The 25,077-nt window shown below is 43.4% G+C and overlaps 1 protein-coding gene and 1 long non-coding RNA gene across 4 annotated transcripts in view; both read right to left on the minus strand.

Moving 5' to 3' along the window:
• LOC105056437 (F-box/LRR-repeat protein 15) overlaps positions 1 to 14,805 on the minus strand; it is a 28,913-nt gene extending 14,108 nt beyond the window's left edge. For 2 of the 3 annotated variants that reach the window (XM_073247736.1, XM_073247735.1), the window contains exons 1-3: positions 14,552 to 14,805; positions 13,819 to 14,406; positions 765 to 884 (exon numbers count right to left, since the gene is read on the minus strand). In XM_073247736.1, coding sequence (XP_073103837.1) covers positions 765 to 884; positions 13,819 to 14,261 — 563 coding nt within the window. In that variant the 5' untranslated portion in view covers positions 14,262 to 14,406; positions 14,552 to 14,805. The remainder of the gene's footprint in view (positions 1 to 764; positions 885 to 13,818; positions 14,407 to 14,551) is intronic. The other variant, XM_029267952.2, reaches the window with a different exon arrangement.
• A 6,358-nt stretch (positions 14,806 to 21,163) lies between these two features.
• On the minus strand, positions 21,164 to 21,848 carry LOC140853350 (uncharacterized). Its single transcript, XR_012136349.1, has 2 exons — positions 21,572 to 21,848; positions 21,164 to 21,465 (listed from the first exon to the last, which is right to left on the minus strand). It is a non-coding gene; the product is annotated as an uncharacterized lncRNA (long non-coding RNA).
• Positions 21,849 to 25,077: the final 3,229 nt, after the last annotated feature.

The following is a 25,077-nucleotide window of genomic DNA, read 5'->3' on the forward strand; positions in this document are numbered from 1 at the left end:
GCACATAAGACATGATGGAAGATTTAAAATTAATAAATAAAGTAGAAATGTAGGCAGAACAAATACCATCAACTAATGCATTAGAAGGAAAGAAGACAAAAACCTGCTTGAGGAAATATAACTAACAAAATTGTAAACTAGGAAATTATTAACTCACATGAAACGAAAACTAAAATGAAGAGAGATAAGAGAAAAGTAGAAGGTTGTTATATACATCAGCCACTCTTATTTCCCTGGCATCGGGTGCATTTTCCTTCCAATTTGCCAATGTGACAAGACCCCAAAAAAAAAAAAGGGCAACTCCTAAAATGCTGACAATGTTTAAGCTTTCGCATCTGCTTAACATAACTATTTATAGTTGCCATGGTTGACCGTATGACGAGCCCATAGTCAACATGTTCAACCATCTTTGACTATGTCTGACAATAGTTGTCTTGAAGTTCTAGAAATCCAGTTCAGTCATGTCAATCACCAGAATTTGGATCCAGCATTTCACACACTTGAATGGGAAAAAAAATTACTGCAAACACTACCAAAATAGACAAAAAAGGAAATCACCTTAATATCTAGGAATAACTGACTTAGAAACAAGCATTGTGCACCACTTGCATAAAACAAGCACCTAGGCTAAAATACCCAAACTCAACTTGTTATATGACAAGAACTCAGTTAAACAACTGCACAATCCCTCAACCAAATAACTAATGAATTTAAGAAAGAAGGAACACCACTGTTATGCTCGTACCAAGATGATACCTGCATACCTATATATTACATTCCAAGAAGGCAACCATAAATGGATACTGTTGGTGCAAAAATCCATCGACGTCGGAGAAGCTGGAGTCGAGGGAGTCGCGGTCGCCGTCGGAACCTGCAAAAGAAGTCTAAACCGGAGTTAGGAGTGCTCCGACAAGACCCTCCGACGCTCAAGTCAGTTCTCTGCCTCAACAAGAATGGAGTGCTCGAACGGAAATTTTAACAGAGTTTTGAAATAGAAATTAGAGCCTAGAGAATAACGTATCTGGGATCTCCTTTTTATAGACGGAGGGCGCAACAGACTGATAGCGACGTTCGTAACCGCCTGACAGCGGGCCGTTCGGGGCCAGGAGAAGTTTGTTATGAAGAATAGTGGAGTGGAATTGTGAACATCACCGTGGCCTGCCACGTGGAGCCTGTTGCGGGGAGTGGAGCAGTGTCAGTTGTCGCGACTTGCCAGAGAATGGAGGAGCCGCGCGGTATCCGTCGTAGGAAGTGGAGCAGAGTCGTGGCCACTACTGTGGCCTGCCAGGGAGTGGTGGAGCCGCGTGGTATCCGTCGCAAGAAATGGAGCAGAGTCGTGGCTATTACTGTGGCCTGCCAGGGAGTGGTGGAGCGCGCGGTATCCGTCGCAGGAAATGGAGCAGAGTCGTGGCCATTACTGTGACCTGCCAGGGAGTCCAGGCCCGTCGGTCGAAGCTCGATTGAGGTGCCTGGCGGAGAGAGGCAACTATCCATCTGAGAGGAGCTCGGATGTTGCTGGCGAACCTTCTACCGTTGGGTGCCTTGGGCGTTAATACTGCAGACGAGGGCCACTTGTCGTAGGAGCTCAGTCATAGGCTTTCCGCAGACGAAGTTCGGTTTCGCGCAGAATTCGGCGTAGGATCGATCGGCAGTAAATGTCGGATGGTGCTGGAGAGGTTCATCCGCTGGAAAGGTCCAGCTGCTGGATTCCGTGCCGCAGGAGTTCACCCGGAGTCTGTCCGCTACAGAAGTTCGGTCGGAGTTCGATCTCCATAGAAGCCCAGATAGGGATCATTTGTCAAAGAATCTCGATCGAAGCCTGCCTGCAATAGAAATCCGGAAGGAATTCGTCCACAATGGAAGCTCGGGTGAAGGCTTACGGTGGGAATCCGACGCGGACCGCTTGTAGTAGATCGTTTGTAGCAGAAGCTCGGAATGAATCACTTGCGATAGAAGCTCGGAGTCCGGCCCTTGTAGGAGTTCGGATGAGGTCTACCTGCAACAGGAGCTCAGGGCAGAAGTCCGACTCCCGTAAGAGCTCGGACGAAGTCTACCTGCAGTTGGAGTTCGGGGGAGAAGTCCGGCTCCTGTAGGAGCCCGGACGGAGTCTAGAAGGTGGTCGACCACCGTAGACATCTGGATGGAGTCCGTCCGTCGCGGAGAATCCGGTCAACACTGGTGGGAGTTTATCCGTCGGCAGGACTCAAGAACGTTGCGGAGGCTCGACCGCCGGAGGGGTTCGGAAAGATGTCGCCGAAGGTCGAACGTCAGTAGAATCCCTCCGACGGGTCACTCCTGACACGAACTTCGGCTATGAGGTATTTTATATCCAACACCAGTCCCCCTACTTCCGAGTTCGAGTTTCGAATAAGGAAAGTACAGAGAAGTTTTCACAGCCGAAGTTGCTCCCTCGAATCCCGCGCACGACCGCCTTCAGAAGTCCTGGCATTTAATGCGCGCATGCCGGAGTCTTTTTCCAGTTAGGGCGATCCGAAGAGTCCTTTCGGAATTTCCGCTGGAGCGTAATCCCAAGCGCCACACCATAATGGTCCCGCCAGCAGTCAACTCTACGCCACGGTGAGGGGGACACGTGGTGGGCATTGGTTGACCTAAGGATATCCGCCACCATAACTACGCCAGGCCCCGTCGCTTATTTAAATCCCTTCCTTCCCTCCAGGGACTTCATTTCGCCTGAGAGTCCAGACGATGCCTTTCTTCTGTCTGAGAGTTTAGCCACCCATCGACGCCCTTTTCGACCCCAAACATTCTTCGTGCCAATCTTCGCCATCTCCGCCGGCTCCCCGCCGCCTTCAGTCTTCCGAGCCCTTTCGAGGAGTTCTCCTGCCGGAGCTTCTGCCCCAGAGGTCAATCTCGAGAGGATGCTACGGATCGAGAGTAGGAGGGGGGAAACAGTGGCCTGCAAGTTCGACGGCTGCCGAACTGCCACTGAGGGTTCCCACAGCTTCGAAGGGGACTCGAGGGAGAATTCCTTCAGCAACAGGGATTTAATAACGGAACCAGCCGGTGAGCGCATCCTGCCCGAGAGTTTCAAGGTAGTTGAACGGGGCGACACCGGTCAAGGGGGTAGAGTTGCCGTCACAAGCTGTGGCGGATTTCTTGACGTCGTTGGGGTCGAGGGACCAGAGGCGATCGACGCTGACGGCGGGACAGTAGAACTTGTTGCGGGGGCGGTGGAAATAGCGCATGCCGACCTCGCCGAAGTACCTAGGGCGGCAGTTGTCGGGAAGCACACGGTGGTGGTGCATGCCTCCGATGTCATCACGGCCTCCAGGATACTTCTGGTTCTTTCTGATACAGGTCGTCGTTGCCGCTGCCGTCGCTGCCGCCGTCCCTTGAATTCTATCCCCCCCTTTTCCCCCTAGGGTTGGGGTTTCGGCAATGGAGCGGAACGAGGCGGGGGGCGAGAGCCGATGGATTTATCACACGCACTAGGAAATACTGCTGAGAAGGATGGAACCGGAAGGAGAAGTCGAAAGCTTGAAACGGTTTCTAATGTATTCTTTTCAAGTCTTGTAGTAGTGTTCTTTTTTCCTCGGTCCTCAGGGCTTTGTAACGTACACCTTGTTAATCGAGAATGAAAAAGAGATTTTTGTTATCTTGTTCGCGCTTTGCGTCAAATTGTCGCCTGCCGAACTTCTTTCATTCACTATTGTTATTGTTGCATCCCCCCCTTTTTTTTTGTGCGATACTGATGTTGCCTGGAGGTTCCTGGTCGTCGCCACGTCGGCTTGCTTTTCTTGTCATCTTTCTTCTTCAACCTCAAGGGCTCTGTAATGCATACTTAGTTAATGATATGAGAAGGAAATTTTCCGTTACCTCTTTTACTCACGTGTTGAATTGTCGTTTGCCGAGCTTCTTTCGGCTTTTGCCCTGCTTGATATCGATGCCGTTCGGAGGTACCCGATCACCGTCGCATTGACCCATCCTTTTGTTTATGGCCGCAGATTTGTTCAGGACTACTCGAGTTTGCCGCCTCCTTTCAGAGTTCGAGCTCGGAGGTCTGAGCTTCTCGTCTCCCCGAGGAAGCCGTCTTATCCTCAGCCTATGTTGAGAACTCTCTTGGAGACCGGAGACTTTGATAAAAACCCCAATCCTCGTTGAGACGAGGTTCTCTGTATCTTTGATGTAGTTTGTTTTCCATTTGTCGCTGATGCAGTTCGTCGCTTTCCTTTTTAACCCCCCTCCCCTTTTTCTTTTCTTTTCTCGAGTGAGGATTTTCCTTCTGCTCTTAGTGGGGTCGCGGGAGCGCGGAGGGGCCGCTGAAAAAGTTCCCTTTTTCTTATCTGGTCTTGAATGACCGGACCTTAGTTGGTGTCAGGACGAGGTTCTTCCCCTATTTCCGATGTAATCGGTTTCAGCTCAGGTTAGAATGAGGTTCTCCTTCTGTTCCTATTGTGGGGGCACGTATAGGCGTCGCAGGGCCTCTCTCCCCATCCGGTCTAAGAGTAACCGGACCTTCGACTTTGCTCATGTTAGGGCGAGGTTCTCCTCCTGTCCCTAACAGGACTGTGGGGGCACATAAGGGCGTTGTAGGACCTCTCCCCCCATCCGGTCTAAGGGTAACCGGATCTTCGCCTTTGCTCATGTTAGGACGAGATTCTCCTCCTGTCCCTAACAGGGCTATGCGGGCACATAAGGGCGTTGTAGGGCCTCTCCCCCCATCCGGTCTAAAGGTAACCGGATTTTCGACTTTGCTCATGTTAGGACGAGGTTCTCCTCCTGTCCCTAAAAGGGCTGTGGGGGCACATAAGGGCGTTGCAGGGCCTCTCCCCCATCCGGTCTAAGTGTAATCGGGTCTTCGATTTTGCTCATATTAGGGCGAGGCTCTCCTCCTGTCCCTAACAGGGCTGTGGGGGCACATAAGGGCGTTGTAGGACCTCTCCCCCCATCCGGTCCAAGTGTAACCGGACTTTCGATCATGTCGAGATGAGGTTCTCCTCCTGCTCCCGACACGGTTTGTTTCGATTGTCCTGTCGATATAGGCTCGTGCCAAGAGAGAAGACACGTGGATATAAAATTTTTATTTAAAGTAAAATTATCGATAATACATTCGTAATTTTTTCGAGCTCCATGGTCGCGGGAGGTCTGTTCCTCCGAGCTCATTGAGGTAGTAAGTTCCGAACCGGACTACCTCCTTGACTTCGTACGGGCCTTCCCAATTTGGGGCAAGCTTTCCTCTATCCTTAGGTTGCGAGACAGCAGCTCGTCGAAGCACTAGGTCTCCCGCTCTAAAGACTTTGTTTTCGACCCGGGAGTTGTAATAGCGGGTGACTTTCTGTCTGTAGGCTACCATCCGAACTTGAGCTACCTCCCGCTTTTCTTCTAACAAGTCGAGGTTGGCTTTAAGACCTTGCGAATTGTGATGTTCGTTGAATGCCACGACTCGTACCGACAGGAGTTTGAGCTCAATTGGGATAACAGCCTCCGTTCCGAAGGCTAGGACGAAGGGATTCTCCCCCGTGGACAACCTTTGGGTAGTTCGATACGCCCACAACACATGATAGAGTTCATCTGTCCAAGTTCTCTTCGCTTTTTCGAGCCTTGTCTTGATTCCTTGCAGCAGAGTTCTGTTGGTCACTTCGGCTTCGCCGTTGACCTGAGGATGGGCTACCGATATGAAGGTGTGGGAGATATTTAGGTCTTCACAAAATTCGACGAATCTCGCTCCCGCAAATTGCCGTCCATTATCAGTAATTAGGATCCTCGGCAGGCCGAACCTGCAAACGATTGACTTCCAGACGAAGACTTGCACTTTAGCTTCTGTGATTTTCGCCAGCGATTCGACTTCGACCCACTTGATAAAATAGTCAATTGCTACCAGGAGGAACTTCCTCTGCCCCGACACCACGGGAAAGGGTCCAAGGATATCCATTCCCCATTGCGCAAACGGCCATGGGACGCTCAAGGGTGTAAGCTCAGAGGCGGACTGTCTCTGGATGTTGGCATATCTCTGACATCGGTCACACTTTCTGACGTATTCAATGGAGTCACGATACATTGTCGGCCAGTAATACCCTTGGCGGAGCAACTTGTGAGATAAGGATCTAGCTCCCAGATGGCTTCCGCAGATTCCTTCGTACACCTCCCACAAGACGTAGTCAGCTTCCGTAGGCCGAAGACATTTTAAGAGGGGCAAAGAGTATGATCTCTTGTACAACTTGCCTTCATAAAGGATATATCGGGAGGCTTGATTTCTGAGCTTCCGAGCCTCTTTTGCATCATGAGAGAGAATCTCGTCTCTGAGATACGCCACCAGTGGGTCGATCCAACTGGGTTCATGGCTGATTTCCATCACGGACCACGATTCTTCCGTACTCGGGCACTTCAAAACTTCAAAGAGAACACCCTTGGGCAATTCAGCCGGAACCAGCGTGCCAACTTGGAGAGAAGATCGGCCCAGGTATTTTCCGTTCTTGGAATCTGCCTGATGTTGAAGCTCCTAAAGACGGAGACGAGCTCCTTTACTTTTTCAAGATATTTAGCCATGCTGTCCTCCCGTACTTCGTAGTTTTCGCTGAATTGTCCCACCACCAATTGAGAGTCGCTGTAAACTTGGAGCCGATCTACTCCTAATTCTTTGACGATCCTCAATCCCGCGACCAGAGCTTCATATTCCGCTCCATTGTTCGTTGCGGGGAATTCGAAGCGCAGCGCATACTCCGCGACGATCCCCTCCGGACTGATCAAAATCAGGCCCGCACCTACGCCCGACACGTTGGAGGATCCGTCCACATAGAGAGCCCAAAAGCAATCAGGGGGGTTTGTTTCTTCTTCAGAGGGGTTCAGTCGGGACTTCAGGCCGTCAACTTCACCTTGTTCAGACTCGACCTCCTCCGAGATAGTGCATTCTACTATAAAATCTGCCAATATCTAAGCTTTTACCGTCGGCCTAGGTTGATAGTTGATGTCGAATTCTGTGAGCTCGATCGTCCATTTCACTATCCTCCCGAAAGCATCCGTCCGGTGCAGAATCGCCTTAATCGGCTGGTCGGTGAGCAACGTTTCGGTGTGCCCTTGAAAGTAAGGTCGAAGCCTCCGGACTGCAATCAACAGGGCGTAAGTTAGTTTCTCTAGTTTGGTATACCTGATTTTGACGTCTCTCAACGCGCGACTGATGTAGTAGATCGACCGTTGAATTTTTGCCTCTTCCTTGACAAGAACTGCTGCGAGGGCCATAGGGGAGACCGCCAGGTACAAGAACAACTCCTCCCCAGGCTCGGGCTTCGCCAATAACGGAGGCGAGCCGAGGTAGCTCCTTAGTTCTTCGAACGCCTGCTGACACTCAGTGGTCCAACAGAAGTTCTTCGACCGCTTGAGGGTTTAAAAGAAGGGTAAGCACCGTTCGGCCGACCTCGCAACGAAGCGATTCAGGGCTGCCACCCTCCCTGTAAGGCGCTGAACCTCTTTTATCGACTTCGGGGCGGCCATTTCCTGGATAGCGCGAATTTTCTCCGGATTGACTTCAATCCCGCGCTCCGATACCATGAAGCCCAAGAACTTCCCCGAGATCACTTCGAAAGCGCACTTAGTCGGGTTCAGCTTCATCTTATATTTTCGGAGGGCGCCGAAGGTCTCCTCAAGGTCGGCGACGTGGTTCGTTGAAGATTTGCTTTTCACGAGCATGTCGTCCACGTAGACCTCCATGTTGCGGCCGATCTGCTCCTTGAAGATTTTGTTCAGCAGCCGCTGATAGGTCGCACCTGCGTTTTTTAGGCCGAAAGGCATGACCCTGTAACAGTAAAGACCACGATTAGTAATGAAAGCAGTCTTTTCTTCGTCTTCTGGCGCCATTCTGATTTGATTATAGCTGGAGAATGCGTCCATAAAGGTGAGAAGCTCATGGCCCAAGGTTGCATCCACCAGTTGATCGATCCTGGGCAGAGGATAGCTGTCCTTTGGACAGACTTTATTCAGCTTTTTGAAGTCTATACACATCCTCCACTTGCAGTTTGCCTTTTTGACTAGGACAACGTTGGAAATCCAGTCAGGATAATTGACCTCTCTAATGAATCCGATTTTCAGAAGTTTATCCACTTTCTCGACTATCACTTTTTGCCTTTTCGATGCATGACCTCGAATTTTTTCTTTCGTCGGTCGATGCTTTGGATCAACGGCCAAACGATGTTCCATGACCTCTGCGTCAATCCCCGGCATGTCCGCAGGAACCCAAGCGAAAACATCCACATTCTTTCGTAGGAAATCAATAAGCTGCGTCCACACCTCTTCCCACAGGTTGGAGCCGATCTTCACCATATGCTCTGTATTCCCATCGTTCAAAGGGATCGAAACCAGATCTTCGATTGGCCCGCCCCTTTCCTCAGCGAGATCGTCGCGGGCGTCCAATCCGTCAACCGGACAGAGATTAGATTGGTCACTTCTTTGCAAGGCTATGCTGTAGCAGTGTCTGGCCAGGGCTTGGTCTTCCTTGACTTCTCCGACCCCCTGGCTAGTAGGGAATTTCAATTTCAGATGATAGGTCGACACCACGGCCCGGAGGGCATTGAGGCCAGGTCGTCTGAGGATTGCATTGTAGACCGACGGTGCCTTCACCACCAGGAAATCCACCAAAGCCCTGGACTGTCTTGGATATCGACCCGCAGCTACAGTCAAAGTTATTACCCCCTCCACCGGGATAGCATCGTCGATAAACCCTACCAAAGAGGAGCTAATCGGCCCCAAACGACCGTCAAGGATGGACATTTTTTAGAAGGCGTCGTAGAACAAAATGTCGGCCGAACTTCCATTGTCGACAAGAATGCAGCGCACATCGTAATTAGCTATATTTAAAGAAACTACAACCGCATCGTTGTGAGGGAATTGAACTCTCCGAGCATCTTCCTCAGTAAAGGTTATGGATTCCTCAATCCTTTGCCGCTTGGGAGGTCCGGCCAATACGCCGGTTGTTTTCTGCCGGGATTCTCCCGAGATGATGTTGGTGAAATCGGTCGGAGGCCGATCATCGGACTGCTCCATGCCGACTGCTGTCGCCGGAGGAAGAGGAGCCTGGAAAACTGGAGGTGAGGCCGGAGCCTGAGATCTGGCCGCGGAGGCCGTGGATCGCCGAGTGGATGCTTTGCGGGGAGGCCTCGGGCGAAGATCCGATAAAGGGAGGAGAAGAGGATGTCGGAGAAGATGACCGGAGGCGGTCCCGTTGAGCGCTCCTTTAAGAACAAGGGTACGACGAAGACACAGCTGCGGTCCTTCCTCTAGCGCCAATCCTGTTGGTGCAAAAATCCACCGGCGTCGGAGAAGCTGGAGTCGAGAGAGTCGCGGTCGCCGCCGGGACCTGCAAAAGAAGTCTAAACCGAAGTTGGGGGTGCTCCTGCAAGATCCTCTGACGCTCAAGTCAGTTCTCTGCCTCAACAAGAATGGAGTGCTCGAACGAAAATTTTAACAGAGTTTTGAGATAAAAATTAGAGCCTAGAGAATAACGTATCTGGGATCTCCTTTTTATAGGCGGAGGGCGCAACAGACTGATAGCGACGTTCGTAACCACCTGGTAGCGGGCCGTTCACGGCCAGGAGAAGTTTGTCATGAAGAGTAGTGGAGTGGAATTGTGGCCATCACCATGGCCTGCCACGTGGAGCCTGTTGCGGGGAGTGGAGCAATGCCCGTTGTCGCGACTTGCCAGAGAGTGAAGGAGCAGCACGGTATCCGTCGTAGGAAGTGGAACAGAGTCGTGGCCACTACTGTGGCCTGCCAGGAAGTGGTGGAGCCGCGCGATATCCGTCGCAGGAAATGGAGCAGAGTCGTGGCCATTACTGTGGCCTGCCAGGGAATGGTAGAGCTGCGCGGTATCCGTCGCAGGAAATGGAGCAGAGTCATGGCCATTACTGTGGCCTGCAAAGGAGTGGTGGAGCTGCGCGGTATCCGTCGCAGAAAATGGAGCAGAGTCGTGGCTATTACTGTGGCCTGCCAGAGAGTCCAGACCCGTCGGTCGAAGCTCGATTGAGGTGCCTGACGGAGAGAGAGCTATCCATCTAAGAGGAGCTCGGATGTTGCTGGCGAACCTTCTACCGTTGGGTGCCTTGGGCGTTAATACTGCAGGCGAGGGCCACTTGCCGTAGGAGCTCGGTCAGAGGCTTTCCGCAGACGAAGTTCGATTTCGCACAGAATTCGACGTAGGATCGATCGACAGTGGATGTCGGATGGTGCTGGAGAGGTTCATCCGCTGGAAGGGTCCAGCTGCTGGATTTCGTGTGCCGCAGGAGTTCGCCCGGAGTCTATCCGCTACAGAAGTTCGATCGGAATCCGATCTCCGTAGAAGCCCGGATGGGGATCATTTGTCGAGGAATCTCGACCGAAGCCTGTCTGCAATAGAAATCCGGAAGGAATTCGTCCACAATAGAAACTCGGGTGAAGGCTTACGGTGGGAATCCGGCGCGGACCGCTTGTAGTAGATCGTTTGTAGCAGAAGCTCGAAATGAATTGCTTACGGTAGAACGAGTGCGGTCCTTGTAGGAGTTCGGATGAGGTCTACCTGCAACAGGAGCTCAGGGCGGAAGTCCGACTCCCGTAAGAACTCAGACGAAGTCTACCTGCAGTTGGAGTTCGAGGGAGAAGTCCGGCTCCCGTAGGAGCCCGGACGAAGTCTAAAAGGTGGTCGACCACCATAGACACCTGGATGGAATCCGTCCGTCACGGAAAATCCGATCAACACTGGTGGGGGTTTATCCGTCGGCAGAACTCGAGAACGTTGCAGAGGCTCGACAGCCGGAGGGGTTCGAAAAGATGTCGCCGAAGGTCGGACGTCAGTAGAATCCCTCCGACGGGTCACTCCTGATACGAACTTCGGCTGGAGGGTATTTTATACCCAACAGATACAAATAGGGTGGAAAATCCCTAAGGGGTCATTGTTTAGTGCAGTTGTAAAGGCTAACAAGTGCAGTGACGCAAGTTCAAACCCTAGGACAGCCACTTTATGAAGGAAAAACAAGGGCCAAATGTTAGACCTGTCCCCCATCTGCACCTCCCAGGACCCTAGATTGCCAACACCATAACCGTGTAATGGCCTTAGCAAAATTGATCCCAAGAGAAGGCAATCAACAACCTCTTATAGCACTTGAAAAAGCCTATAGGAGAAGCCCATAAGTTACATAAGTTGAGCATAAGTATGCACTAATACACATATTAATGCCTTTAGTAAATTCTTATGAGCTATCATAAATAGCCACAAGTCAATGCTTAGATCATGAATTAGCACTTTCAACCACAAAGATGGACATGAGTTCACTGGCCTTCTATATGCATGGTCATTCTAGTGACCTATATTCTATGTGACTATATGTTGCTCACTAGCATTTCCCACAACTATTACCAATGCAATTGTGACGTGATCACAAAAAACATCAATATTAGTATGTTGTTGGTGACTATGATATGGTTCTACCTATATGCAACGACATGCATATTTGTAGTTTAACATGATTTCATGAATGTGCCATAGACACCAATATAACCAAGCTGCTATATCTAGGTTTGGCTTGCTCAAGCCACGCTTAATTAGCTTAAAACACGAAAATATAATTATTTGATTGAAAATATTTATTTTTTACTTGTTAGATAAAAAATATATTTTCTTAGAAATATTAAAGTGATATATTTTACGTATAAAATAATGTATTCCGGATTTAATATTAGATATAACCCAAAAAGATAAATGCAAAAAAATAAATATTATATTGATATTGATGTGTGTGAAAGGCCTACGGACACAGTTGTATTGCAAGCAACCCATTGCTAGTTGTATAGAATGTGACAGCCTGATACCTCTAGAGCTTTAAAATCCCTTGAATATTTTTCTCTAGGTTTAGGAAAATTAACCATTAAGGAATATATTACTATTCAAAGGAAAGATCAAATCAAAAAATTAAAAAGTCATGATATGTGTAAAATAAGTCCAATTCTAAATTCACCAAATGGTATTACATAAAATGATAGAAACGAAGACTCTTGACACATGTAAAAAAATAGTCACATATCAATCATATAACTCATAACATTATCAGTTGAGCACCAAAACAAAATAACCTATTAAGTAAAGGCCATCCATTTGCCAATCAAAAGAAGAAATTTAGTTCTTACAGTATCCATTCTAGGGATGAAGAAACTCTTCAAATTATGTTCAATGGCAAAGATCTTGTAAGAGCTAATTGACAGGGCCATATTTTCCAAAGGAAAATGTGATACCTTGTGACTACCAAAAAAAAAAAAAAAAAGAAAAAAATTAGGACTGCAAAGTTAGAACTTAGAATTTATACAGTTTGAACTAGAATGTCAGGCCCTGTTCTTAAACTTGGAGATATTCCAGATTGCCTATCTCTTTAATGTTGAGTTCCGTCAATGTTATAGATGGAATGAAAGGAACTAATGGCATCCACAGTCAATAATAATAATAATAAAACACTCTTTTGTGCTGTGAGCTAGTGACAAGTGGTACCAAAAGGCAGGCCCATTAGGCATTACAATCTTTATTTACCAAATGGGCCCTTCACTAGTGGATACCAAGGTTGAGGATCGAGTAGGAACCAGGCCATAAACTCGGACCCCGGAACCCCTCTCAAGTAGGAGCCAACTGTGACGAGGGCATCACGAGATTGGGAGGAGAAGATTGTCATAATGGCAAATTAACTAATAAAAAGGATGCCTCATGGGTCTATTAGCCCGGATAGATCCTCCTCCCAATAGCTTGAGCTTTTGGGCTATGAGTCCATGACAAGAAAAATTGCTAATAAAAGGTCACTTAATACATGTAATGGCAGAAATAATTCACTCAACAATTATATAACTGATCATTATTAATACTACAAAACATATTAAACTATAAAACAAAGCCCACTGATTGGCTAATCAGAGTTGGCAATACAACATCTAACAATTATATAACTTGTCTCTCAACATTATTATAGTGATTAAATGAAATAACCTATATGATAGAGGCTAGAGTATATCAGACATTTCAATGAGGACGACCAAATTTGAGAATATGATGGATATGGACATAAATAGATACAGATATAGATATTAAAAAAGACTTCCGGGGTCACAAGCTCTCGCTCGATTTCTTAAAATGTTGCTCATAATCATTGAGGAGCTAGAGATTAAAATGGCTACCTAAGCTTAGCTTGTTTACGCCCCTATCTCCATGACATACTAGATAAGTTCAAAAATTGTGAATGAACCATCAACTTATAACTAAAGGTGCATCAAAATAAATAGAATTGACAGAAACTCCTGAATCAAAACTTGATATTTGATATCCATAACAAAAAGGTGAATCCACACTCACTATCCATGAATCATATGATGTCCCTTGTTTTGGCTTGTAATGACATCAGACATAACCCTATATAGCAATTTTTGGCATACGGATTCATAAAGCAAGCCATATAGTTCGGATAATGTCTGGTTGTTACGATTATGATAACCATGCTTCTCCATAACACCGTAGATATGTTTGGCTTGTTAAAGAACTTCCAGCATGGATTATCCAAAAAGAGAATTTCATGGCATAAACCAAAACGAATTCCTCAAAATATATTTTGACTCCAAGGCAATAAAAGCATAAATTTGAAAAAAAACACTGAAAGTAGACAACGTGGTAGCCAAAAACAAATCTTCCCCAGTGAAAGACATAAAAGAAAATCCCGAACAATAAAACCAACACCAATATGTCCAAAGGCCTTGCAGTAACCCTAAAATAATTGTAGGAATAAAGGTTAGAAGACTAAAGTTGCCAGAGGGTTTCACCATATAAGGGGAGATAAGATTTTGAAGAATCTAAACAGTAAAACTCACTCTGGTGAGGCAAGAACTTTAGGCCGCTTGTGCTGGTTGTCTCTTTCCCTATCAGACATGACCCTCTCTGTCTCCGAGACGGTCTCATCATCCAAACGGATCGAACTTGCAGGTCCCACCCGTGCAAATGGCGTTGCCACCAGATCCTCTCCCCAAAATCTCAGCGCAGGATCAGCAACGGGTTGCCTGTGAGGAAAAGCTTGCCTCGCAGCGGCCTGCCTCTCAAAGAACCGCGAGCTACCGACGTTTTGGTCCCACTGAGGGAACCATTCCCTCCTTCCGCCATCCATCGGCACCCCTCCTTTCCATCCCCACCTCCCAATGGAAAGCTCTAATTCTAGTTTATCATACTCCTCCTCATCTTCATCCACCCTCCCGATCTCATCATCCCCATCCATACTGCTGTCGTCGTCCACCACGGCCTTCATCCGCCCGTCCGCCATCCTAGCGGAAACCCTAGAGCGCCGATAATTACCTTGAGTTCCCCGCTCATACAAGATGAACCCCAAATTCCAGCGCTCCGCCCAACCCGGATCCCTCAGATCGGCTTCCAGCAAACCCTAACCCGGAGCCTTGCCGGTCGCAAACCTGAAATCAAAAATTTTCCGTCAGGAAACAGCGTAAAGTTTGATATAGACGCGATGTTTTTTGTGCAGGCAGCAAATCCAAAGATCCAGGTGCCCGAAAGGCGCGATCTTTCGCCCCTTTTGGGCGAGAAAATTAGGGTTTGTACCTGGAACGAGGAAAGGAGAAGAGATTTGATGGATCTTCCGAGATTCCCCAATCTCCTTCCCCTCTCCCTCCCTCTCGCGCTCCCCTCTTCGCCCTGAGATCGCCGCGAGTGCAACTAGTGTGGGTCGCACCGCCCGAACGAATTTATAGCCCCCGGATTTTTCCTCCCTTTTTTGGCCCTTTTCTCCCCCCTCGCTCCTCGCTCTTTTTCTCACCCCCCCTTTGAAACGTCCCCAGTTTGGACGAGAGAAAGAGAGAGAGATTTTTGTGGGATTTAAAGAGGAATAGGGGCTGTGTATGTTAGGATTTAGGAACAATGCTGGGACTAGAGCACAAGAAATGACACCCATCTCTGTACCCACTCGACGCCACGCGGGCCCACCAGCACTTTTACTTACGTGGGGCCCACTGTGCCCTCGAACGTGGGAAACAAGTAAGCGGCAAACCCCAGAGTTCGCTGTTCGGTTTCGTAACTGGTGGGCCTCGCTTGTTGCTGCGGGTTTCGAGGCACCACGTGGGCGGTCGCTTTGGCGGTCCAGGTTTCAGTCCGGCTGGCAGCAGGTCACGCCAAGGGGAGAGGCCGGGTTACCCGAGACGGCCAGATGCCCGGGTGGGGCCCACAGGATCAATGAGTGGGTGCGCGGCGGTGTTCCCGAAGGCCGGTCTCGGTTGCTCCGAAACGAAACTAGGACGCGGGACACGTGAACCCGGCGCAGGTGCTCGGTCGAAAACCCGGGAGTCCAGGTCTCGGAAAGAGGACGAGAAACGTGTGAGTCTTGCACAGAAGTGGCGAAATCCATGAATAGACCCGGTCTCCTTAAAATCATGTGACAAGATGGTGAGGAATAATCTGGTTTCAGTTAAATGTTGGCAGCTTGACCTCCTTTGGCCACCCAGCCACAAACATGGCATGTCTCACATATAACTAGCATTGAAATTTATGAGAAAGAAAAGGGCAGAGGCCCAATCCTGCTACCAAACATTTTTCATGAAAAAAAAAAATCACTGCGACATGGTACAAGGTGATTAGCTATTTTATGTCATCGTGTTCTTGCGAATTGCACCATCCTCGTGAATAGCATTAATGGTGGCCCAAAGGATTTTACAGTGCAGGAAACGTTTTGGTTGGCTTCACGTAGTGGTGACTCCTCTCTCTTTCTCTCCTTCTCTTTTTTTTTTAATAAATAAAAAAATAAATTTTTTTTAATAAAATAACTAATAATTATACAGACCTACGCACATCAATTGATACAAAGTAAAACAAATACATAAGAAGATAAAAATAATCAATCAACCCAACAAATCCAAATCAAGACAACAAACAACAATTAGCAATTCATGTTAGAACCAGAGAGAAGTAGAAATAATAAGTTCAACCAGCAAAAATAGGAAGCCGCAAATAGCAAAGCAAGTCTCCGCAAAAAGAAGTTGGCTGGACAAATAATTTTAGAGAGCACCAAAAAGCAGAGCACTAGTAGAGCCAAAATTCTACTCTCTTTTTCCACAACAAAACTTTGCATCATCCTACACAATAAGGAGAAATTGTTCCTAAATAAGATCACCAGGGTCTCAAATAAAAGGGCCATTTAAAGCAGACTTGACGATAAAATCTACCGCTTTGTTTATATTTCTTTGAATATGGAATAAAATAAAACTCTGACAATTGGATTTTCAATAAAGATATCTTGAAGAATAGGAATATTAGAGGGCTCATATGAAGAAGTGTTGGCTATAGTTGTAATAACTGCTAGTGCATCACCTTCCAGTGAAATTGAGGAAGCATTTAGCTCTTGACAAGTAACATGTAAACCCAATCAAGCTACTAATAATTCTGTAAAGAAAATAGTTGAAGTATAGAGAGCCTTACCACAAGCTTTAATAATTTTACCCCTACAATCTTTGATTATGTAACCAGCAGCAGCTTTGTTTTTTGAGAGAGTAGCATCAAAGTTTACTTTCAGTACTCCTATGGGAGGAGGCAACCAAGAACAAGAGTGAGTTTGAAAGCTGTCCTCACTTGACAGCAGACAATTGCCCCAGTACCTGGATGGAGGATTGAAAGACACAGTTGTGCTAGTTGTATGTTGAGGAATAAGATAATAGATAGCTCTTCTAATTAACTAGATTGGGGAAGTAACAACAGATTGAAAAATTCTTTCATTTCGAACAGTCCATATCAGCCAAGCCACTATGGCAATAAGAGCCTAACGATCATTAACAATCTTTTAGTAGAAATGTAGCTTAGCAAATCAAACAGAGAAGAAGGAATATAAAGAATAGCAATGTAAGTGATTAGATGTTGCCAATAGCTACTAGCATAAGGGCAGCCAACCAAAATATGATTTAGATCCTTAGTAATATCATGGCATTGATCACACATACTAGTAGATGGATCAATAATGCCTTTTCTAAAAAGATGTAGCTTACAAGGCAATTTATTCCACTGTAATTTTTATAGAAAAATTTTAATTTGGATGAAACTCTCAAATTTCAAATCCATTTGAAGGATGGCGGAGATGTAGAAAGATTTATAGAGTTTAAAAAATGATAAAAATCTTTGATTGAGACCTATTTTGACATGGTGGGACTCCAAGCAAGCTGATCAGGCTAGGGACGAAGTGCAATTGATACATTATGCACCTGGGTCATCATTTCAGTATTAAACAAAGTCTGAAGAATACTAAAGTTCCATCCTCAAGATTAATTCAAAAGGTCACTTACTTGAAGATCAACCATCTGTGAATCCATATTTATAAATGTGGGCAAAGCTGAAAGAGAAATAGTTGATAGCCATGGATCATTCAATATATTAGCCGATGAACCAATCCTAATGTGCCGGATGAAGTTATTCTGAATGTGAGAACTATAACTACAAATTTTCCCCCAGATCTGAGAGCATCTTCGAGGTTTGGAGTAAGAAATCCAAAAGCCAATGAAAGTATATTTAGCTGAAGACACATGGGCCCAAAGAGAGTTTGAATGCAAAACAAGTTAAACAGCTAGTTTACACAAGTAAGCCTTCCGGATGTTATAAATAGATTTAATATCCAAGCCACCTTGATTGCGAGGCATATAAATATTTTCCTAAGAAACAAAATGTAAACTATGATGATTAGCATTATGTCCCCAAAGGAAAGACCTATATTTCTTGTCAATCTTATTTAATAAGCCAACAGAAACATGGATACAAGATATGCTGTAAAGAGGTACAGAGGATAAAACAATCTCTAGCAAGGTAGCCCTACCCACCATAGATAAAGCCTTCCACTGGCAATTAGCAATTCTTTTTGACATCCTTTTATGAATAAAAGAAAGATCACGAGCAGATAGAGGGCCACCAGAAAGGGGTACTCTCAAATATTTCTAAATTGCATTATATTCAGGAATAGAGATAATACTTCTAATCTGGGCTTTTATAAAATTTGAGGTTGAGGGGCTAATTTTAATAAGTGACTTAGAAAGATTGATAGCTTGTCCTGATAGAGAGCAATAAGCATCAATTATAGCTTTAAGATAACAAACATCACTCACAGTGACCTTGGCAACAAACAAGCAATCATCCGCAAAGAGAACATGGGTCACATTAGGGCCCTCTCTTGGCAATTTAAAACCTTTAAGAAGACTGCAGCTCACAACATAGTTAAGAAATCTAGATAGAACCTGCAAGCAAATTATAAACGGACAAGGAGATAAGGGGTCTTCCTATCGGAGTCCTCTAGTAGGCTGAAACTAAGTGGTAGCCGCACCATTGATCAAAATAACAAACTCAGGATTCATGATGCATGATTTCAGCTGAGTAATAAAGATTGGATGAAGACCAAATTGGATCAAAATTTGAAAAAGAAAAGGCCAGTGAACACGGTCGAAAGCTTTTTCCATATCCAACTTCATATGAACAAACCCTCTAGCAGAAGGAGCTTTTTGAAGGGAGTGCATAATTTTTTGAGCCAACAGAATATTTTCAGCAATATTATAATTAGGAACAAAAGCTCCTTGCTCAGGCAATATAATATAGAAAAGAAGGGATTTTAACTTATGAGCCAAAACTTTCACCACAATCTTATAAACAGTATTGCACAAGCTTATAGGACGATGATCCGTGACAGTAGTAAGATTATTATTCTTGAAAATGAGAGCTATGAACGTGTGTTTCCAAGCATTGGACGTCATTGAATGAGAAAAAAAATATTGAATGGTTTAAATAACTTCATTTTTGATAAGACTCCAAAAATGCTTGAAAAAAAAGGAGGATAGCCATCTGGACCAGGAGCTGTATCATTTGGCATGCATTGCAAAGCATCCTCTATTTTCTTGATGGTGACCTTAGACACTACTTGAAAATTTTGATCAACAGACAAAATAGGGGAGATAACCAGGATGCTCATATCCTCAACATCTTATGGAGCTACCCATCTTTGTTGGAAATGATGAAGAAGAATAGCATTGATCTAAAGGGGGTCATCGACCAAATCACCGCTAGGTGCTTGAAGGGATAAAATCTTATTTTGTCTTCTGCAAAGAATAATGGATCGATAAAAAAAATTAGTATTAGCATCACCCTCCTATAGCCATAATATTTGGGATTTTTTCTTTCATAAAACCTCCTGCAATTGAAGGTTCTTGTGGAAGGCTTGCAACAACTGAAATAGATAAAAATGTTGTTGATTAGAAAGGCCCTACTAGGATTCCAATATTTGAAGGAGATAAATTTCTTCATATAACTATTGTCTTTTAGAAAAGATATTCCCAATTTTACATTTTTATTTTTGAATAGTCCTTCTAGTATTATCAAGAAGCATGGTTAATTTGACCCCAGGAGAGCGATAATCCTTGCACCTCCAAGCGCATTGTATAACTTCTTGGATTCCTTCACAATATAACCACATTTTTTAAAATGAAAAGGAATGAGAGATTGAGAAATACTAGAAGAATGATATAATATAAGAGGGCAATGATCAGATGTATATCTGGCAAGATGAGAAACCGTCGAGTCAAGAAAAAGATTTAACCAAGCATTTGAAGCAAAGGCTCGATCAATTTGTTCCCAAATCCTTACCATACTAAGCCTATTATTGCACCATGTAAAGCGAGGACCTTGAAATCCCAAATCCACAAGCCTAGATTGTCAGAGAAAAGATCAAAATTCACGAATGTCTCAGTCCACCTCAAATGGCTTACATCCCATTTTATCCTCAGCATGAACAATGCAATTAAAGTCTCCTAAAAGGACAATGGGTAAATTGATGGACGTCATCGCTTCTATCTGCTTCCATAAGTGTCTACGGTCATGACCACTAATACTCGCATAGACAACCCCAAAAATCCACGTTGGCTTCTGGTCTTGAGATATCACTCTAAAAGCCACTTGCCAATCAATATACATAAAAGTTATATGATCCTTTTCTTTACGCCAGGATATAATAATGCCTCCTGACAAGCCCATAGGAGGGATGTAATAGAAATTCCAGTGAGAACCCAAAAATCTCTGCAATCTTGACATAGTAGGCACAGAGAGTCTTGTCTCTAGAAAGCGGCATATATCTGGCTTATATTGATGAATAAGTGATCTAGTATAATATACAAAGGAGAGCTTAGCAGATCCTCTACAGTTTCAAGAAAGGATCTTCATTGAGAAGAGTTTGTAGATACAATTGATCCCCCATCCATCGCATCCTGATGTAAACTGAGACTACCACTAGATCCACCACTATCACAAACTAAAAACTTCTCTCCTTTGATAGTAATTTTTTTAATTGCTTCAGACAAATGAGAGGCGCCTTCAAGCTTATGTTGTAATTATGAAACATAGATATAATGAGAAGAAGTTGGATTACCACCATCAACAGAGGACGTTTGTTTAGCCTGTTCGTGTTTGACTACCCCATGGTCAGATGTAGTTCTATGAACTGGCCTCCAAACTTCCTTACAAGCAGATCGATTCACTAGAACAATAACTACAGAGGATGTCTGTATTTCGTCCTCCTTTTTGTTTGATTCCTCGAGGATTAAGACTTTTGATTGAGGGGATATGGATGATCTTCTCTCATTTGAGTTCTTTGATGGAGAACAATTTTTCTTTTCCTTAGATTGCCCAAATTCAATATGAGAAGATTGAGTTATAATAATATCCATAAAAGTGACAATTTCTGGCTCAGAAGTATCAGTTGTTAGAGGAGAGAATCGAGAACCAGAGGCTTTTGGTCCAGTAGGATCCATCTTAGGAGGAGATTTCTTAGAAATTTTCTTTGGCTGCATCCATGGATTTGAAGATTGTGCACTAGTAGGGGCCAGAGCAGGAGCTTTGCGCACATCTTATGAGATAGCTTGTGAGACTGGTACCCTAGCTGCACGAATCCAGGGCCCATATACATGCATTTCTTCTTTAACACAATCACAGGATTTCAAAATTTTCTCAAGCTTGCCACGAGAGTAACGTATATCTGATAATTCTTCATAACTGAATTGTTGCCAGATTAAGTTGCTTTAACCCAGATTCGGGCCCCTGGGCATACAGACTTCGTCGCATCCATGAGAACACAGGCACGAGCAAACCCTCTTCTAGACGATGATTCTGTCCATTCATCAAGGAAAAGGAGAGATCCAGCCTCAGAAATTATTTTGAAATGTTTTCTTTTATCCCACAATTCCATAGGAAGATCAAGAAGATAGACCCAAAGTCGAACTTGGAGTACAGTAGTTCTACAGGGATTGAAATTTGGATGTCAGCTCTCAAGGGCCAGCAGTTGTCCTGTGCCAAAGACCAAGTGCCTTTGGCAAGGATCCTGGTTTGAGCATCCATAGATGGAAGATCAAAGAGCAAAACCCCTTCCGAGAGAGATGAGACCTGGAATTGACCTTTCGAATTTCATCTCACTCGCAGTTTCTTCTCCACAAAGTCAATAGGAAAGCCTTTACCTAAGAATCATCCAACAAGAGCAGAACGCCACAAGGCATAAGCTTTGTCAATATCATCATCAAAGAAAGACACCACTTTAGTGAATCTTGCTTCCAAAGCTGCTACCTCGTCGGCCGAAACTTTCAAGGACTCCCACTTGAATTTTTAGAGGTCCTGAACAGCTTGAGACCAAGATCTAGTGGTCTGCTGTGGTCGAGCTCCATCTTGACTCCTCATTAGAGGGCAAACCGTCCGCCCCTTTTGACCGAGCATCCCCACTCACAGGATTATCCTACGATGAAACCCTCTCTAGATTGGCTATTTTGACCGACAAAGAGCCCTCCTTATCCTCCGAAGAGGAGCTAGGAGAAACCCTCGTTCCTTTATCACTCATTCAAATCGTTATATTTTAGTAGTTACTCCTTTCAGGGATGTGGGCATCGCATGTCTTCGGTGTTATGTGTTGGGAATTTACTTGCAGCTGTAAGTCAAAGGTGATAAAGATTAGAGATCCAATTTTTAGGATGTACGTTGGTAACGTCCACCACTTATTTGAAATGTTGGATTAGAGAGACAAAAATCTTGTATGATATCTTCATTTTTTAGTGGTTACATAGATAAGGTATGGGACTCATCTTTCCAGGTGATAACAACTCCTGTGACATGACGTATTTGATTTTACCTAAGTGGAGGGCTTACTTTAATGCAAAACCAAGCATAAGTTTGTTTTAGACAAAAGCAGTCATATATTATCGATTTGGGCTATATTTGGATGGGCATCAAGGAGCCATTTTTATTCACAAAATTGGATTTCTCTAGGCTGTATTTTTTGTTTAAGTCAAGGTCTTGCTCCAAATGTTGGTGCTTGGTGGTTAATTTAGTCCAATCTCTTTCTGTGGCCATCATTGTACCAAGACTAAGGAGCCCCAGCAAGGTGCACGTCATAAATGGTAGATTTAGCTATCAGGTATTACAGAAAGGAGTTGTGTCATGCAATCATGGTTCATGCTTAATCACTAGCTTCAAATCAATTTAAAAATAAATGCATTCATACTTGCTTGCGCTAGAGTTTTACAAATTCAAAATGTCTTGTAGGGAATGAAATTTAAGCAGCTGTTCGTATCACTATGGTAGTATTTGTTAGTCTTTTTGGTATTCCTAAAATAGGAATACAAATTCTTGTAGAATAGATATTCTCCAGATTAGTGTTTGGATGGAAATCTATGGGGCCCATCGAGAATAAGGCAGTGTTATTTCCTAACCTAGAACAAGCTGCAATTATTTCTCATTAAGGATCTAAAATAAGCTATTCCATAGTCCAACATGGTATAGTTTATTGAAGGTAGATGGGAATAAGGTGCAATTAATGGACAATTAATGCTTGTTGACCACAATAGCTAAACCTATGGGGCCCATTGAAAATATATCTAGTGTTTGGAAATAAATAGGAATAAGCCATTATTTCATCAGGAATAAGAGCAACCAAACACTACCTATATCTTTTTACTCCATATTTAATAGACTCCCGTAATATTACAAGACTCCATATGCTGTGTAACTCCACCTCTATTTGTTTCCCCCCTGTATCAATGCAACTTGGAGATTTTCTTTTTTCCTTCACTTTATTATGCGGTGTTGCAATTCTTTAGCATTCCTTCTATTATTATTTTTTTTAGGGGAGGAGAGATGAGCATCATCATGTATTTAATTATAGTCTAGAGAAAAAGAATAAATCAGGTTAAAAGAATGGATAGCCCCCATCCAATGCTTAGATTCAAAAATTTTAGGAAGGAAGCATTGCCCATCTATCCTAGATCATCAATTTATATTTTTTTAATTTGAAAATGTACAAAAAAAGATGAATTGAGCATGTGAGGATAGATTTCCATATTGATAAAATTACTTCTTATTAATCTTATAACAAAATCCTAAAATTTTTGTATTTTTTCATTTATTTTATTTATATATATCAAATATATTACTAATTATTTTAATTTTAGTACATAATTTTTATAATTATAAGCAAATAATTAAAATTATCTTCTATTTTCTATTTATATTCACTTTTTAGCTAAATATTTATATCAAATTAATTAACTATTTAAATTAAATTATAAATTAATTGGTTATCTATATAATTAATATATATAAATAGATTATACATATATATTTATTTTACCAAAAATAATTATTAAAGTAAAATCAAATATTTATAAAATTCTTATATAATTATGAAATCTAAAATTTATAATTTTGTATGTTGCCCTACTTCTTCAATATAAATAAGTATTATAAATTGATGATAATAATAATACTTTTTAATCAAATAGTAGTTTAACAAAAATATTATATAAATATTATTCATCATTCTTTTCATTCCTATACCAAATAAAGGTAGAAATCATTTCCATCAATCCTTTAATATTTAACCAAATATATGGAAGAATAAATGGAAGACTTATTTAGTCTCTCCCTTATCCATTCTTCCTCTCCTATGTATCTTTTTTCCCCTATCTTGCATATTTCTCTACTTCATATTTCACAAGGTCACACTGCTGGAATGGTTATCCTCCTCCCTCCTTCATATAACATGCATGATAATTTTTTTTCTACCAAGTCTGAACGCCATATAGATTCTAATATATAGGTGAAGCCTAATCTAATATATTGACTCTATTTATTTGCTTGGACCATGTACATCACATGTGCAGCTATGTATATGTTGAGAATGTTGAATAAAGTTAAAAAGTTATGATTTAATTTAAATTAACAAGAAAAAAAAATCAAATGCATTATACTAGACAAACTCATCACTAGACATTGTTCAAGATTTTTACATTGGCAAAGAAGTACATCATTTTTTTTGAATTGCTTCTAATCATTGTCCTATTTTGATTGAGACATTTATATATAGAAACTTCTTATAAATCTCCTTTTAGATTGGAGAAGTATTGGTTACATTACCCTTTCTTCTGGGATATTGTTCATAGTGTATGGACTATTCCCATTAAAAGAGATGCTATGTACCATGTATCTAGGAGACTAGAACTCCTTAAGAAGAGATTACGATCCCAAAATAAAAGGATAGTGGGTGATAGTATTCATAATTTAGAGGAGGCTAAAAAAGTTAGATCCGAATTACAACAAAAGGAATGTGATGTGGGTGGATTATCAGATAGGAATTTATTTATTCTTCGTACTACACTGGTCTAATATAATTTACTTATCTGTCAGCAAAAAACTATATTCAGAGAAATTTAGGATTTCTTGGCTAAAGGAGAGAGGTAAGAATATAAAATTTTGTTATCTAGCTACTGTTATTAGAAGGCGAAAGAACAACATTTATTTTCTTAAGGATGCTAATGAAACTTCTATTGAAAAGGAGAATACTACGAGAGGGGAATTACTTATTTTTTCCTCTACTAGATGGAGGAGAGAGGAGGAGACTATAGATCTGGATGTTGTTCTACTTTCTAATACTGTTTGATCTGATGTTGAAAAGGAATTACTCATTAGGGATGTTTCAACAACTGAAACAGAGTCTATTATATGTTTTTTGGTAGGGGATAAAGCCTTTGGATTGGATGGTTTTCTATCATTTTTGTTCAAATATTATTGATCTATTGTTGGAA

Source organism: Elaeis guineensis, chromosome 13 (assembly GCF_000442705.2).
Source record: "Elaeis guineensis isolate ETL-2024a chromosome 13, EG11, whole genome shotgun sequence".
Classification (NCBI taxonomy): domain Eukaryota; kingdom Viridiplantae; phylum Streptophyta; class Magnoliopsida; order Arecales; family Arecaceae; genus Elaeis; species Elaeis guineensis.